Below are 15,970 nucleotides of genomic sequence, written 5' to 3'. Positions count from 1 at the left end.
TTTACGTGTTGAATATAAAAATATGATCTAACTTTTTATATAAAATAAATAAATCTAATTTAAAACTTTAAAAAGAGCAATTCATATTTATTTGATATTATAAAAATAGTTTATCGAATAAAATCTTTTTATTTAATAAAAGAATACAAAATAACCAAAAATAAATTAATATAATGTACAGAAAAAGCAAATTATTTTTTAAATTATGAGTTAAATTTTATAAAAATTAAGCAAACTTTATTTTAGAATGAAAATGCATACATCTTAAGATTATTATTTTTAATTGAAAAACAGTTTGTTAAAATGCAAAAGGTAAAGGAAGTATTAATCTTTGGGAAATAAACAGACTATGCAAAACTAATATCTTAGATACATAAAAAATTAAATATATTTTGAAGATAAAAGCCATATTTTATTAGAAAACTAGGCAGACTCTAAATTTAAATTATATAAGTAAGTATCTTATTTTGAAACATCATTTTATATATATAGGGTAGATTAAATTTTTTTAATTCTAATTTAATTAAGAATGGCAAATGAGCATTTAAAGATTTTTTATCAGCAAACAAACTTTGAATCAAGGTCATATTCGTTATAGATATGATTTGAGTCTATCATAATTGACAATGCTATTGCACTGAGATTCTAACTCTTAACTGTACTATTCATTTTAGTGTAGATATATTGAATATTCGAAACAACTTCTATTTTTATTTTTATTATTTATAAAATTTTACTTATTTTTACTAAATTTGAAATTATTTACCTTTCTTTAAAATAATTATATCTGCTATCTCTGCTGTGAAATAATTTCCTTGCTTTTCAAAGAGCTAAATGAGTTAATCCAGAGTGGAAGAAGTAGTTTATATAAAATCAACTACTTTTAAGTTAAACACTTTTGCACTATTTGAAATGATCATTAGAGTGAATTTCAAAATAGATTAAAGGAATCTTTGTTTTTTTAATAAAGTTTATATTTTCCTATTTTTAATGAAGAAACTTGTGATATCTCTCTTTTTTTAAAAGCTTTCTTGGTCATTTGAAGCTAAAGCAATCAAAGTATTATTCATTTCTTTAGAAATAAACTCGAAAATAGTATCTAAAACCTATTTTATATTTTTTAATATTAATTAATCAGCTGAAGTTAAAAAATATTTTTTAATATTAATTAATCAGTTGAAGTTAAAAAAAACATTTTTTAATTACTTTGTTTTCATTTTCAGTTAAATTTTTAGAAAATTGAGTTCTTTCTATCACCTATGATAACGGAACTGTCTAGTAGGCATACCAGTATTTCATTGCTTCATGCTATTAATTTTTTATGTATTTAGGTAATTAAAATATAAAAATTAATTATATGGAAGTTACTTGAATAAAGTCAGAAAAAGCAATAGGATATTTAAAGACGATTGTATATAGAGGTTGAAAGCATATATAGTTACCCAAATAGCTGACTACAGAATATCTCATAAGTTCATAATTAAAATTCAAAGAAAACTATACGATGATTTTACAGAGAATTGATATGCATATAATGTAGATGTAATAGTCATCAAGTAGAATTTCAGGGAAGGTGTTTAGATTAAATAACATTTCCTTTTTAAAGTATTGATTTTACATTAATTGTTATTCGTGATAATATATCTTAGAATAATAGCAGCATGTAACAATCAGAGCACTTGAAATAGCTTGAGTCACAGCATCCTTTAAAAACTGGAAACTTTAGAAATATTATTTTAGACTATCCTTAAGAATCTCAAATGTGTTGCATTTTATATTCAGAAATTCTTCATTTATTTTGTTTTGCTAGCTCTTTCTCCAATAAATAATTGTTTCCATTAAAGCCAAGAACCCACTTGGGACAACCCAAAATATTTCTCTAAATAAAAAATAATAATAATTAGATATTAGACTTATATAAAAGCAAATTTTACAGTTGTAAGTGTGATGGAAGTATGGCAGCAAATATTTCAGAAGCAAATCCCATCATGCAAAAGAATTCAATCATAGCTATCGAGGCCAATATTCCTAAATCTTTTAAGCCTAGATCTTTCATGACATTCTGAAATTAATCTTTAAATTAATATTAAAAATTGATTTTAATTATATTAAAAATACTATTTAATTTTGTATATTTTTTTACCTTCATAAACTAATGTTCTTAGACTAATAACAGCTCCTATAAGAACAAATATCTTGAAGAGCTTTAGAGTTTTAAAGCTAATAAATAAGCTGCATAATAATATGATAGCTACTGCAAATCCAAAGCTCAAACTGATAAACTTTGCCTTAGTAAAAATTTAATTCTTTCTAATTGCTGATTTAGCTATTTAGAGGGCATCAGAGCTCCATTCTGGGATTTGATCATGGTTTTAGATGTAGGATTTTTCAATATTTTCATGAAAAATCTCTTAATTTTAATATTGGGGTTGCTAATAGTGTTAATATCTGTCAAGTTTTTGTGCGTAATTTTTAAATAGTTCTGGATAACTTTAAGAAGCAGATTTTTATTTATTTTGTTGCTAATTTTGAGTTGCTAAAAATTTATTTTAAATAGCTTTTTCTGTTTCTAAAATGTCATCTTTGAACGTAACTTTGTTCTTTTATTTTTATTTTAGAGCAGACTAAAGAAATTCTTGTACATTATTTTTGTTGTTATTATTGATAATATTTTGATAGTTTTCTTTATTACTTTGCATGAGATCTGAAATGCCCTCGCTTTTATGATCTCTGTTATTTTATATTAAGTTATTCTAAGTAATAAAAGGACTCCAAGTAACCCTTTTATCTCCTCCTTCTTTTTTGTTTAAATTCGCAAAGTCTATTTTTTTTTAAGCACTCAATTCTTTTAAGTATTAAAGACTATTTCCTTTATTGATTTCAAAAGCGTGATTGTTTGACCTGCTTTAATGATCCAATGAATTTTCATTCATTTTAATTTAATTTAACATACTGAACCCAGGTCTATTTCGGTTCTTTAATAACATAGGTGTGGCTGTGCTCTCTAACATTTTTATTTATCTTTTTTATTAATTTAGCTATGAATTTCTAATTAATTAATTAATTAATTAATATAGCTTCAGTACATAATTTATATATTTATTAATTCCAAATATACGGATATCAAATATCTAAACAAATGTTTAGTATGTATGTATGTATATCTTTCCTAACACAATATTTTTGAAATTTGATCTCGAAATATTAAGCAATCTATAAACTAATTTTCTGTTAAAATTTTCAAAAGAGTGTGTTAAAATAGAACTTGTTATCAAAATCTAATTCATAATTCCTTCTTTTTTTTCGTCTGAAAATCAAATTCAAAAACGAAAAAGTATTGCTAAAATTTTCAATTAGTAGATTTGTTGATATAAATAATATTTATTATGCTTTAAACTATTTCAAAAATAATTATTAATTTGGAATAAAAAATATCTAAAAATATTTTAATTTCATGAAAGTCAAATAATTATTTTTATTTTTTATTTTTAACATTAGTTTTAGTCAATAAATAAATATTTTACTTTCTCTAATAATATTTACTAAGATAAAAAAAGGTAATTTAAATTAATCACCTTGCGAGTTTTATTTTTAAAATAATATAAATACACTTTTTATTATTTATTACTAAAAATTATATTTTTATTTTCTTTTAAAAACTTATTGAATTAAATAAACATTTTCTCTAGTTTTAATTACATTTTTTAAACTAATTAAATTTAACTATTGTAGATAATCTGACATTTTATTCTTAAAATAATGACTTATTTTTAATAAATAATTTTGCAGGTTTATTATTTTATTTATTAGCCAAATAAACACATTTTTTTGAATATCTTTTTTAAAATAAATAAAAAAACATTTGATTTCAGTGATTCATAGAATTTTTCCAATAATAATAATACATCTATTTTTATGATATTGTAAATACTTAGAGGCTAATTATTCTTTTTTTTCGTAAGGAATACCGACTGTATTTTTGAAATAAAAATGTTAATTGATCTATTCGTTTTCCATGATGGAGGGAGGGAATATTTTATTTTTAAATAATTAGCTATTTTTAAAAATTATCTGAAATGTTATATAATTAAGAAAATAAATAATTTCCATTATTTTTTAAATTATTCATATTTTTGAAAATTAATTAAGCTATATAAATTCACTGATTGAAGATAGTTAGAACAGAAAAATTTCTTCGAACATAAACAGTTTTAGAATATAAATAGTTAGTTATTTATAATATTTAACATAATAGTTAACAAATTTTAAGATTATTCTAAATCTATTCTATTCAAATATACATTTTAAGAGGAAAATGTAAATTAATATAGAAATTAATTAAAAATATAAATCATAAAGGTAAAAATTAAAAAATAATAATAGAGAGGAATTTGTTTGTTAAGGAATTTACAAATATTGCTATAGGATAACCTAAATAGGCAATTAATTTGGAGTTATTATATAATTTATATTGAAAAATTTCCTTCCTTAAAAGAAAACAATGATGTTATTAATAATTAGAAGAGTAAAAAAGCTAATAATTATAAAAAAGAAAAAGAAAAATACAAAATACAAAATACATATATTTTAATATTAAACCCTTAGTTGCTATAGGCATAACGACTTCTAATTTGATTTATCACCTTTAATTAGATTTTGATAAAATAAAAGATAAAAAAATTAAATAATTAATTACCAAAAAGAATATTATTAGTAGCAATGATTCCAATAAAACAAATGACTCTAAATAAATATAATTAGATTTTCTATTCAGAGGTAAAATAGTAAAATAGTAAATTTAATTGAACCATCTCTAATTACTTTTGATAATCTTATGCAAATAATAATAGACGACTAACCTCTAGGTTTTATTTAAAATGTTGCTTTTATCAATCCTATTTAAAGACTCTCTTCTTCATTTGACTTTCCTTCAACTATAATTAAAAGAATACACAGGCAGACTCTGAAATATGCTTAAAAAGCAAATGATTTCTTAATTGATTACAAATAAAATAACAACCTAATAATATTCTATCTGTTTTAATCATTTAAGGGATTAAATGGATATTAAAATTGAAATGACTAATTTAAAAGACAGTAAGTTTTTTTTTATTTGAATATAAAACAACTATTTTTTTAAATAATTTTAGATTGAATACCTACATCTTAATTGTTTTGAGTGTTTTGGTTAAGATATTCTAAATGATATAGAAGATATATTGAGAATAAAAATTGATTAATTAATGTAATTATAATATTGAGCTTTGTCATTATTTAGAGAGTCTGGAAACGAATTGGATATTGATATAACTTAACATAAATATAACGAGCTTGAAAAAGATAATTAACAACATAAAAGTGGAAAATTAATTGAAGAAAAGTTAAATGAGAGTTGTAAAAATGAAAAATTAGGATAAAATTTAAATAATAAAAGTTATTAGATGAATAGCAAAGAGCAGAATATTGAATCTTTAGTCAGTGAATTAATAGAATAAAAATCATATAAATAGAATATATTCTTTTCTATAGACTCACTTTCAAACAATAAATAGGCATTTTTATTATCTAATTACTTTAGCAACCAATTTATATGCTTTTCTCAGTTTCTTAAAACAATTATTTTGGAACAATTAAGATATTGTAAAAAATTTAAAAATTTAATTTTTCGAGAACACAACATTCCTAAAATATATTACTTGTATTAAAATATTTATATAAATGTCTATATGTTTTATTTTTATCTTTTTTAAATCAGAATTCATATGACAGATATTTATTTATATACCTTTGCTTGAAACCAAAAGAGAGAATTTTAATTTTTAATGGGAAAAAATAATTTTTGCTTTAACTAAAAATTCCAACTATAATGCTAGAAAACTACTCTTTTTAGAATACTGGATGGAGTAATTAGAGTATAGAATATTAAAAGGAATTAGATTATAATATAAAAATATCAAAAAATAGTCAAATATACTAACTAATCTTCAATCTAAGATATAAACTAAAAATTATTTAAAAAGTAAATTTATTTACTAATAAATTATTATGATTAATATTTTATTATTGATATTTAATTTAAAAATAAAATTCTTTTAATATTTTATTTTCACACTAATAATAAATAATCAAAGGAAAAATCATGATAATATTTATTTAATTAAATCTTTTACAGCTTTTGTTTTTTTCTTTATAAATTTTAATTTGGAAATATTTTTTTCTTATTAAATTATTTAAAAAAGAGGATTGATTTATTTTGTATGAAAAGTGATTAGTTTTAAATGATAAAAGCTTTTTATTTTAATTAATGTGTTAGAATATCTATTTAGAAGCAAATATAAAAAATTTGAAAGAAATTCAATTATTAATTAAAAATAGAAAAGAAAGCTTAGAGATAAAATGGAATTGGATCGAACTAAAGGACATGTCAAATCATCAGAAAATTCTAAGACAATTGACATGAAATAAATAACCAAAAATAATATTTATATAATTATCTAATCATTAGCAAGCATTTTAGAAGATATAAGCGAAAATAATGTATCAATTGGATCTATTTAGATAGCTTCTGAATTTTAAGGAAAATACTATTCAAAGATGGCAGAAATTCTGTAGCAAAAAAATAAAAATTAAAATGAGGAAAAGAAGAGTTCTTAGAGTAAATTACTTCATAGAGGCAATTTAAAAATTTTTTATAATTTAATAGTTAAAATAGATGAAGATCAAGAAAAAAAGAAGGTAAATAAATAAAATAGAAGAATAATCTAAAATGGAAGTGAAAAGAAAAAAGAAAAAATACACATATGCAAAGATAGGATATATAAAAACAACAGTCTTTTGGATGATATCATTTTATAATAGTAATATATTTAGTATCTGTAGCAGTAGCAGCTGTAAATTTAATTTATTTATTTAAAAAATTATATCATTTTTCATTTCTTTTTCAAAGAATTGCATAGTAAAATATGGTACAGAATGGTTTAGAATTTTAGTCTTAATTTAATTCCTAAAAAGAGCTGCGTTAGAACCACAGTAATGAATCTTTAGAAAAAAAGTAATATATTTTATTTTTGTATTTTTTTAATTTCAAAATTTTAAAGAAGTGAAAATAATCTGCACAGTTTTTAAAGTGAAGGAACTAAATCTAATTAAAATAAGATTGAAACCTCAACAATAGATAATATATAAAAAAATTAGAGCTCTATTTTGCCTCTAGAATGTCAAAAATAGTAAATAATTTTTAGTTAATAAATTATAACATAGATCACAATTTTAATCAAAAAGGTTTTATAATGGTTACAATGGAAAGTAATCTCAATTAGAGGAAGAAGGAGAACAAGAAGAAGAGAAAGAAGAACAAAAGCATGATTATAATTCTTATCGCAATTAAAAGTAAATATAAATAACTTTCTATAAATAAGTTAAATGAAATTTAATAAATAAAAATAGATTTGATCAAAAAAGTTATTTGAATTAAGGAAATACAAACAATCATTTTTAAGTTTAATAATATAAGAATGAAAGCAACTATATCCAAGGTTAATCCTATTTTAATGAAGGTCTTTAATAGTATGGTTTTCCTTAAGATCAATAAAATTAATAATAGCAAATATCTAGATATCAAGCTACAGATGATTTAGATTATAAAAATTAACAACATTAATTCACAAATTAAAATTATCAGCAAAATAATTAATTAAATCCAGGTTCTATCCTTTTATCTAATTATAATTTGGAAAATAATAAATAGTTTATTAATGACTTCAAAAATGATAAATAAAATTTAATTTTGTCAACCTAATCTTAATATTAGGTAGGAAATTGGTAAAATATAAATAACAATTAATCTCAATAAGAGTAATTAATAATTCTTGAAGCACAAAATTAAAACTAGCAACAATTATTTGAAAGTACGCAGTAATCTTATGATGAAGAAATGTATAAAGCAAAAATTAAATCATATGTAGTAGATTCACATATTTAAGATAATGGTGAAGAAATATCTAATTCTACACAACAATAGGAATAATAATAAGTATCGTATTGGGAAAATAATTCTAATTAAAATTAATTAAACTACAATTTATACCATGATAAATAAAAATAGAATTTAAATTCAAGCATAACCTCTGAAAAATAAAGTGATGAAATCAACAAAAATGGTCTTAATTAAATTGATTAGGTTGAAAAATCTAGTTTTATATCAGCATAAAATGATGTTAATAGAGAGAATTTTGGAAATGGTTTTGTCAACTAATATGCAAATTAAAGAGAATTGCTTGTTTAAAATCAAAATTAATAATAATACTAAATATAAACTAATGTAATTGGCATTTATTAATAAATAATTTCACTAGTAACTGTTGATTAAATACTTGAATCAGAATAAAATACCAGAATTTCGTATGATAAAAGCTAAGTTGATGGCGATCAAAGCATTTAATTAAATTATTCTGAACAAAATTAAGAAGAAAACAATATTTAGTCAAGTTAATAACAAATTTTGAATTAACAAATGTAAAATGTTTAAGATGTAAGCTCTTTAGCTGGTTAGAATATTAGTGAATAAGAATCTAGCCTTTATGATCTTAGATCAACAATAAACACTTGCGCAAATACGTAGAATAATAACCCATTTGGATTTACAGAGAATAAAAAAGATTCTTTTGATCAAAATGAGAGCTCTTAATAATAATAATCATAGAATAATAACTAATAAATTAATAACATAATTAATTTTTAAAGCTAAATAGATAATACAGATAAAAGAGGTGAGCTAATTCTAGATTAAAATAATATGAATTCAATCGTTAAACTTACCAGTTTAGATTCAAAAAAAAGTTCTAGTTCAGGTAATTTCGAATAACCTAGTGAACTTTCTTTTGATAAGTTTTAATCTAAAGTGAATTCTTCATTAAACCAAACTAACATTTTTGAGAGTAGTAAAACATCAAAAAATATTTTTAATAGTAATTCTAATAATAATTAAAATCAAATAAACACCAATAATTAGGAAAATTTACATAACAATTAATTAAAAACAAATATTAACTGTCAATTTGATTAATATAATTAAATATTAAGTAATTCTATACTAGAAAACTTAAACAGCTAAATGATTGCACAAAAATAAGTGTAAAAGTTAAATAATCAAGACCTGGATGCTATTTAAGAAAATAATTTTTAAAACTAGTTCTTAGAAGATAGTGAAATATTAACAGATGATGAGAGTAGTTAAATCTTTAAAAGCTATATTTAACAAGAATATTATCCTATTTAAAATTTAAATGATACAATATTAGAATTCATTCAAAATAATCAAAATATTAAAGTAAAAAATTTGAAGTTATTCTAAAAGAATTCAAATAGTGATATTTGGTATTACACTGGACCCTAATATTTAATTTACTTAATTAGATTTGAAAGATTGATAATTGAATATCTTAAAAGCAACGATGTAAGTATTTCCTTCATTAATCTTCTTTAAAATTTAATTAATATTTTTTTAATTCTTTTAATTGAAATTTAAAAATAGATCAAAGTAGGTAGTGAGAATGATTTAGATTAAATTTCATTTACTGTGCTTTAAAAAGAAAAATTATAAATAGTAAATTATTTATTTTCAGCTATAGAAAGTAAGCTTAATGTTTTCAATTAAATAATTCCTGAAGAAAAATAAAAAAATATATGTGCTATGATTAATCATATACCTTTTAGGTCAGCTCTAAATGATAATAATGTATAAATTTTCTATAATAAAGATAATATGACTTTGAGTTGGTTTTCATTCCTTAAATCTGAAGAAGAATTAAAAAATGATGCAATTAGATATGAATCCAAATTTATATTTAAAAGGGTATTTATTTAGAACTTCTTCTCGAGTAATGATATAAATGATCAGTTTATGACTATAGAGTAAAAACTACATCTTAATAATATAAGTTTTAATATGCATGAAATAATTGAAAGTATTATTGATGAAATAAAATCAAACTATTCTGATCTTTCTTTTAGTTAAAAAAGATTTTAAGTATCAGATCAGATTAAATTTTACTCTAGCTTTATTACATTCTAGTTTGAATTAAGGTTCTCAGATAAATACAAAGAATTCATTAAGTAAATTAAAGAAAAGTTATCTCATAAAATTGAATTTGTTACTTAGGACAAATCATCTAGTAAAATTGAAGCTTATTTAATTGACAAGTCAGATTTCAAGCACTAATTTATGGAAGATAAGTATTAAGATAAATACATTCGTTTTTTTGATTTATTCAAAAACTATAATATGTTACCTGAAAATTAAAAATTAGCAAAGCATCTAAATAATATAACTAAAGCAAATAATGGAATTTTTATTATTGATGGTAGCAAAAAAGAATATTTTAAAAATTTTTTTTGAAAGCAATATGTAAAAAAATATATGAATAAAATATCTTTAATTTTATGTGTTGTTTTTAATTTTTATCAATCATTAAATAAACAAACTAATTAATAAATTAATTAATTATTTTTATTTTACCAAGTGTGATCATTTAATCAGATTAATAAAAGAAAAGAGAAGTAATATGTAGGTATCAATAAATCAATAAATCGATCGATCAATCATTTTAAAAGCTAATTAAAACTTCAAAATAATATAACTAAATAAAGTATAATAAATTGAAGACAGAATCGATGCAATGATATCAATATTTAATTTTTTTATTTAATTTTTACGGTCAAATGCAGTTATTACGCTTTATTTTTTGAATCTTAAAGATATCTGACTAAGTTTTAATTATTGTAAAATAAATCATTATAATTTTATTTAAATAATAATGATTATTTTATGAACGCCTCAAAAATTTTATAAATCAAAATAGAATAATTCAAATAAGGAAAGAAATTAACAAAATAGAAAAAATAAATTTTTCATCTTAATAGAAAGATTTTTTGAGATTCAATAAATAATTAGAAAACAACAAAAAGGTTATTTAATTTAAAATTATAAAAAGGAGAAGTTATTTTATAAGTGCAGTATAGAATAAAAAATAATTTTCAAAGCAATTATCAATTGATTTAACAATCAACAGACTAGCTTAATAGTTTAAAATTAATTTACCTTTTATTTGACAAAAGTATTACCAATTTTTAGATAAAAAATTACATCATTGCTATAATATCTTGAAAGAGTTGATAATATAGACATATATAGAGTAATATTTTTGAGCGTCACTAATCTAGATCATAAATTAATAAATTTCAATTAGCTGCTTTATAAATTAATTCGTAAACGAAGGACCACCTAAAAATAATTAATAATTATTTGATTGAATTATCAATTAAAAATAGATGATTGGAAATATTAATAGCATAAATCACAACAAAAAAAAAAAATTACACTAGTAAACCCATTTACTTCATCACAAATTCCTTAATGGTGAAGGAGATTATGGATTAAGCTAAACCCACAAATACTTTCCTTTAGGTTCAAAGCAAGGGGTCATTAACTACATGAAAGAAGAGTACAATACACATATTTTAGATATTGAGGATGAATATATTTCAAAGCTAATTGAAAAAGACTAAGGCAATGACTACTTTATTAGCATGGATGGTAATTAAAGAGAAAAGATAAGCAATGAGAGAAAAGATACTGGTTATATCCCATTAAGATACTTTTATGAAATGATGAAGCCATTTGAAGCAAAAGTTTCTTAACTGCTTTAATAGTTGTTTACCCACAGTGCTCTAAATAATGAAGAATTTCAAGTAATAATCAACAACTTGTAAATCCATCCAGCAGCTCAAAAACAACAAAAAGATAACTTTATCTTTAGCTCTAAATTTTATAAAAGGCAAATAAGAATTTTCGATGCATTAAAGCAGATGCTGATTGAATGTGAAAAATTCTACGCCTCTTATAATGACGATGCTTAGAATCAAGCTAAGGGAATCAATTATTTGGAATCAAGAAATAAAATACTAGGCTTGCTTGACGATACAATTCCATATATTAATACTATATTTTATGGCATGTTAAAAGGAGTTAAGAAAAGTTAGAGCAAAAATAATAAAAATTTAATAAGTCTCCGCTAATAAGACATATTTTAAGAAGAGTTTGCAAAGAGTATGAACAATATATCAAATATTTCAGAGTCTATTAACCTTTTTTTAAGAATGTGGATGGGAATTGTAAATACAGATCTTAGTTAATATATTACAATGTCTAATGGAGTTTATCTTGATATGGCTCTTATGAAAGCAAATATTTAAGAATTTATAGAAATTCGTAGTGTTGCCGCTAATGATTTTTATATTGTTAGCTCACTAAACGATCCTGAATCTTAGCTCTTTTGTAAGATTTCAAAATCTTGCCTTTTGCCAATATAAACTATTAATAGTAACAATAATAACTAGAATTATGATGAATAACTCATAGCTTAATAAATGCAGAATTAGGATCAATAAAATAATTATTAAAATTAAAGCATATTTGATTATTTGTATTCATACTAAAACTACTAAGGAAATCCTTATGAGACATCATCAGAACAAGAAAGCTAAAAACAATTGATGCACTAAATGATAAAAAATTTTATGTAAGATGAGAACATGGAAATTGAGACATCTTCTTTATCAAGTGAAAAACTGTTTGAAAGCATAAGGGAAAGCTTTATTTAACTCTATAATTTAGATGAAAACAGCGAAATGTTTTATTTTGATGAAAATTACGTTCAAGTGAACACAATCATGGAGTTTGAAAAGACTCGTTTAATTAAGATTGTCATCAATAAAAACCAACATAATCAAAAATATCTTTAAAATACAGATCTCAATACAAATTTGATGAATTTTAATCCATAAGACTTTTTCCAACAATAAAGACCATTCATTATTGGAATCTCAGGATCTACACGCTCTGGAAAAGGTACTTTGTGTAGCCATTTATAAATTCTTTATGGAGCTAAGTATATTTGTTAAGATTCTTATTTCAATTATCCCTTAATATAATCAACTCTACAAGGAAATGCTGAGTGTAAGGAAGCTATTTTGTGGGATCAATTATAAGCTGATATATAATAAGTAATATCATAAAATGAATATAAAGTACTTATATTAGATGGCTTCTAGCTTTATAATCATCCAAATGTTTTAAATATGTGTGATGTTAGAATATTCCTAGATATTCCTGATGAATAAATTTACATTAGAAGAATGCTCACAAAACCCGTCAAAGAATCCTACTTCTGGAAATATATCATGCAAGAATATAGTAATTATAGATCAAATTGCTTAAAAGACAATGCAATAATGGTACTATAATCAGATCAAGATTAGTTCACTCTCTTCTTTTTAACTTTATAACTTATACAAATGAAACTGAATATCCAAATTAATAGCTCAAGTACTGTTATCTAATGATTTAAATATTAAAAAAACAAACTTTATACAAATATAATTAATTATTTGAGTTTGCTTACTAAATAAATTTAGAATTAAACGAATTACTATATAATAATTTCAGGCTAATACCGTATAAAATTCTTACAATTATAATTAAATGTATCAATAATTTATTATTATTAATTAATCTATATTTTCTTTTGTTAATTTATTAATTTTCTATAAGCTTTACTTCAAAGACCTTCTTTATTGCTTTATTAAATAGTTTATATTGAATTTAAAAAATGATTTTTTTCAAAAATCAAAATTAAAAAATTCATTACAAATGTTTTTTTTTTTTAAATAATAAATCATGTTAACATAAGTAAACAGTAATTTATTTAAAACCACATCTTTTATTTAATTGAAATTAATTAATTGTGAGATATTTAAAATATATATCTTTATTATTGTAAGTATGTTTTTTAATTAGTAAATTAATATTAAAAATAAATTAAATCAAAGATTGTAAGAAAATAGATGAAACAGAGGTAGCTTTAATTCGTATAGATATTTTTCAAAAAACTAAGTTTAATTTCTCAAGTAATTATGCTTATATACCTTTTTTAGGCAAAATATTTAACACTAGCTATAATTAATCTATCATTTATGATATTCCGCTAATTATTTTTATATTACAAGATTATATCTTAATAGTATAATATAAATATGAATATAATATATTTTTTACTTTATATTTCAGAAATTCGTTTAATGAATTAATAAATGCATTAAATAGTGAGTGAAATTGAGGCATTTCTGATATTAGAATCTGAAATATTTAAATTTGCTTATTTTTCTGTAATCATATTTATTGATGATACTTCTATAAAATTGATTTTCTTATTTTGTTGCTTTTTTGATTCAATAAGCTTTAATTTGTCTGATCTCATATACACTTGGTTTGAATTACAACATGAAAATAATTACAACTAATATAAGAGACTAGTTTTAGAACTAATTAAATCTTGTTTGAGTGAAATAAGTTATATTGGTCTTATATTTATTTGCCTAAAATTTCAAAATTCTTTGGTTTTTATTTTTATATACTTCTCAATATTTATAGCAGTCTATGTAAGAGTTATCAAAAAATCTTTTTTTAGATTAAATACACTCTAAGAAACAAAAAGAGATGTATTTGCAATTATATTTTTTTGTTTAAGGTTAGCACTTGGAAAGGGTTTTCATATTTTTAGGGTAACAAATACCTATAAACTGAAGATACTCAATAAAGTAGGATGCTCTCTTATAGAAAACCACTTAATAACGAGATTCTTCATGCTATTAGTTATCTATTTATCTACTCTCATTTTTTAAACCCTTTAAATTAAAATAGTATAATAAGAAAACTTTTATTTTGAAAGATTAATCAAAACTATTTCTTTTCTAGCTATAGTATAATTTGTCTTTGATTATATATAATAATATCGACTTAAAGAAAGCCTAAGACCTAATTACATAGAAATTAATAGTTATTAATAGCTGAGAGAGTATAACGAATAGCATTTATCAGGAAAATTTTAAATAGTATCAACACAAAAAATAGATTTTTTGCTAAAAGTAAAACAAATATATGATAGTGACTTCAAAGAGATATTGATAAGTTTACTATTTTCTTTTAGAGGGTAAGAATTAGAATTTAATTACACTGAGAGTAAAAGATGGAATTATAATTAAAAATAAGCTGTAACATTTTAATATTTAAATGAATAAGTTTTGGTTGACTTAAAATAATATCTTCAGAAATGCAGCATAATACCTGAAATTTAATTAATTTAATTCTTAAAAGTTGAACCAAGCAACCTTAAAACTGTGATTTAAACATTCAATCTGTTTGCTTAAAATAACTAATTTATTTAAATAAGACTTCCTTACAAAAATTTATAAATAAACCTTGCTCATTAAATTTAATAATTCTACATCATAGTACTGTCTCAGATTATTTATATTCAAAGGGTTGCATTTACCAAACATATATAATTAGATTAAAGAATTAATAGTAATTACATTTTTTATGATTTGTATGAAGTTTATTGATACATTTTTGTAAATTTCAATGTATTCCTAATTAATACTTTTCAAAAAAATATATTTCATTCATTATTTATAATCAAATATTTTAATCCTTAATTAATAGATAAATATAGTTTTGAATTAAAATTTTAAAAGTCCATTAAAAAAATAAACAATTATTATATAAAATTAACATTTAATAGATAAATATAAATTAATAAATAAGAAATATTATAGGGAAGCTTGTCAAAAGTGGGCACTTACAGGAATAAAATTTTCTCCAAGAAATCAAAGTGGCAAGTTTAAAGATAAATTTTATAATGAAAGTTTAAATTTAAAATAAAAATTATTGTCCATTTTTGGAGTTTTAAAGTTAATTAGGGTGCCCAATTTTTTTACAGATATATATTTGTTTAAGAAAAATAGTTTTATTGTTTTAAATATATGAAATATGTAATTTATCTATTTAGATATATAAATAAGATGATAAATAGGATAATTTTTAATTTATGGGGTTGGGGTTGGGGTTGGGGTT

General features: G+C 21.3%; 3 protein-coding genes across 3 annotated transcripts; 2 read left to right on the top strand and 1 right to left on the bottom strand. All coding sequences in view use genetic code 6, as the record gives it.

The window, feature by feature from the left end:
* Positions 1-558: 558 nt before the first annotated feature.
* On the bottom strand, positions 559-3,011 carry TTHERM_00398070 (transmembrane protein, putative; the record flags this gene model as incomplete). The annotated part of the gene is made up of 6 exons (XM_001013982.3): positions 559-704; positions 767-1,106; positions 1,207-1,308; positions 1,369-1,879; positions 1,935-2,073; positions 2,144-3,011. 6 exons carry the CDS (start codon positions 3,009-3,011, stop codon positions 559-561), a joined length of 2,106 nt encoding a protein of 701 aa, XP_001013982.1.
* Positions 3,012-6,396: 3,385 nt separating this feature from the next.
* On the top strand, positions 6,397-10,396 carry TTHERM_00398060 (hypothetical protein; the record flags this gene model as incomplete). Its single annotated transcript, XM_001013981.2, has 7 exons — positions 6,397-6,655; positions 6,704-6,890; positions 6,947-7,051; positions 7,098-7,226; positions 7,282-7,389; positions 7,447-9,454; positions 9,533-10,396. The coding sequence occupies 7 exons, from the start codon at positions 6,397-6,399 to the stop codon at positions 10,394-10,396; spliced, it is 3,660 nt and encodes a 1,219-aa protein (XP_001013981.2).
* Positions 10,397-11,328: 932 nt separating this feature from the next.
* On the top strand, positions 11,329-13,401 carry TTHERM_00398050 (AAA domain protein; the record flags this gene model as incomplete). The annotated part of the gene is made up of 1 exon (XM_001013980.3): positions 11,329-13,401. One exon carries the CDS (start codon positions 11,329-11,331, stop codon positions 13,399-13,401), a length of 2,073 nt encoding a protein of 690 aa, XP_001013980.1.
* Between the last annotated feature and the right edge of the window lie 2,569 nt (positions 13,402-15,970).

Source organism: Tetrahymena thermophila, assembly GCF_000189635.1.
Source record: "Tetrahymena thermophila SB210 genomic scaffold scf_8254666, whole genome shotgun sequence".
In the NCBI taxonomy this organism is placed as follows: Eukaryota; Ciliophora; class Oligohymenophorea; order Hymenostomatida; family Tetrahymenidae; genus Tetrahymena; species Tetrahymena thermophila.
This window is presented reverse-complemented; position numbering and strand designations above follow the sequence as displayed.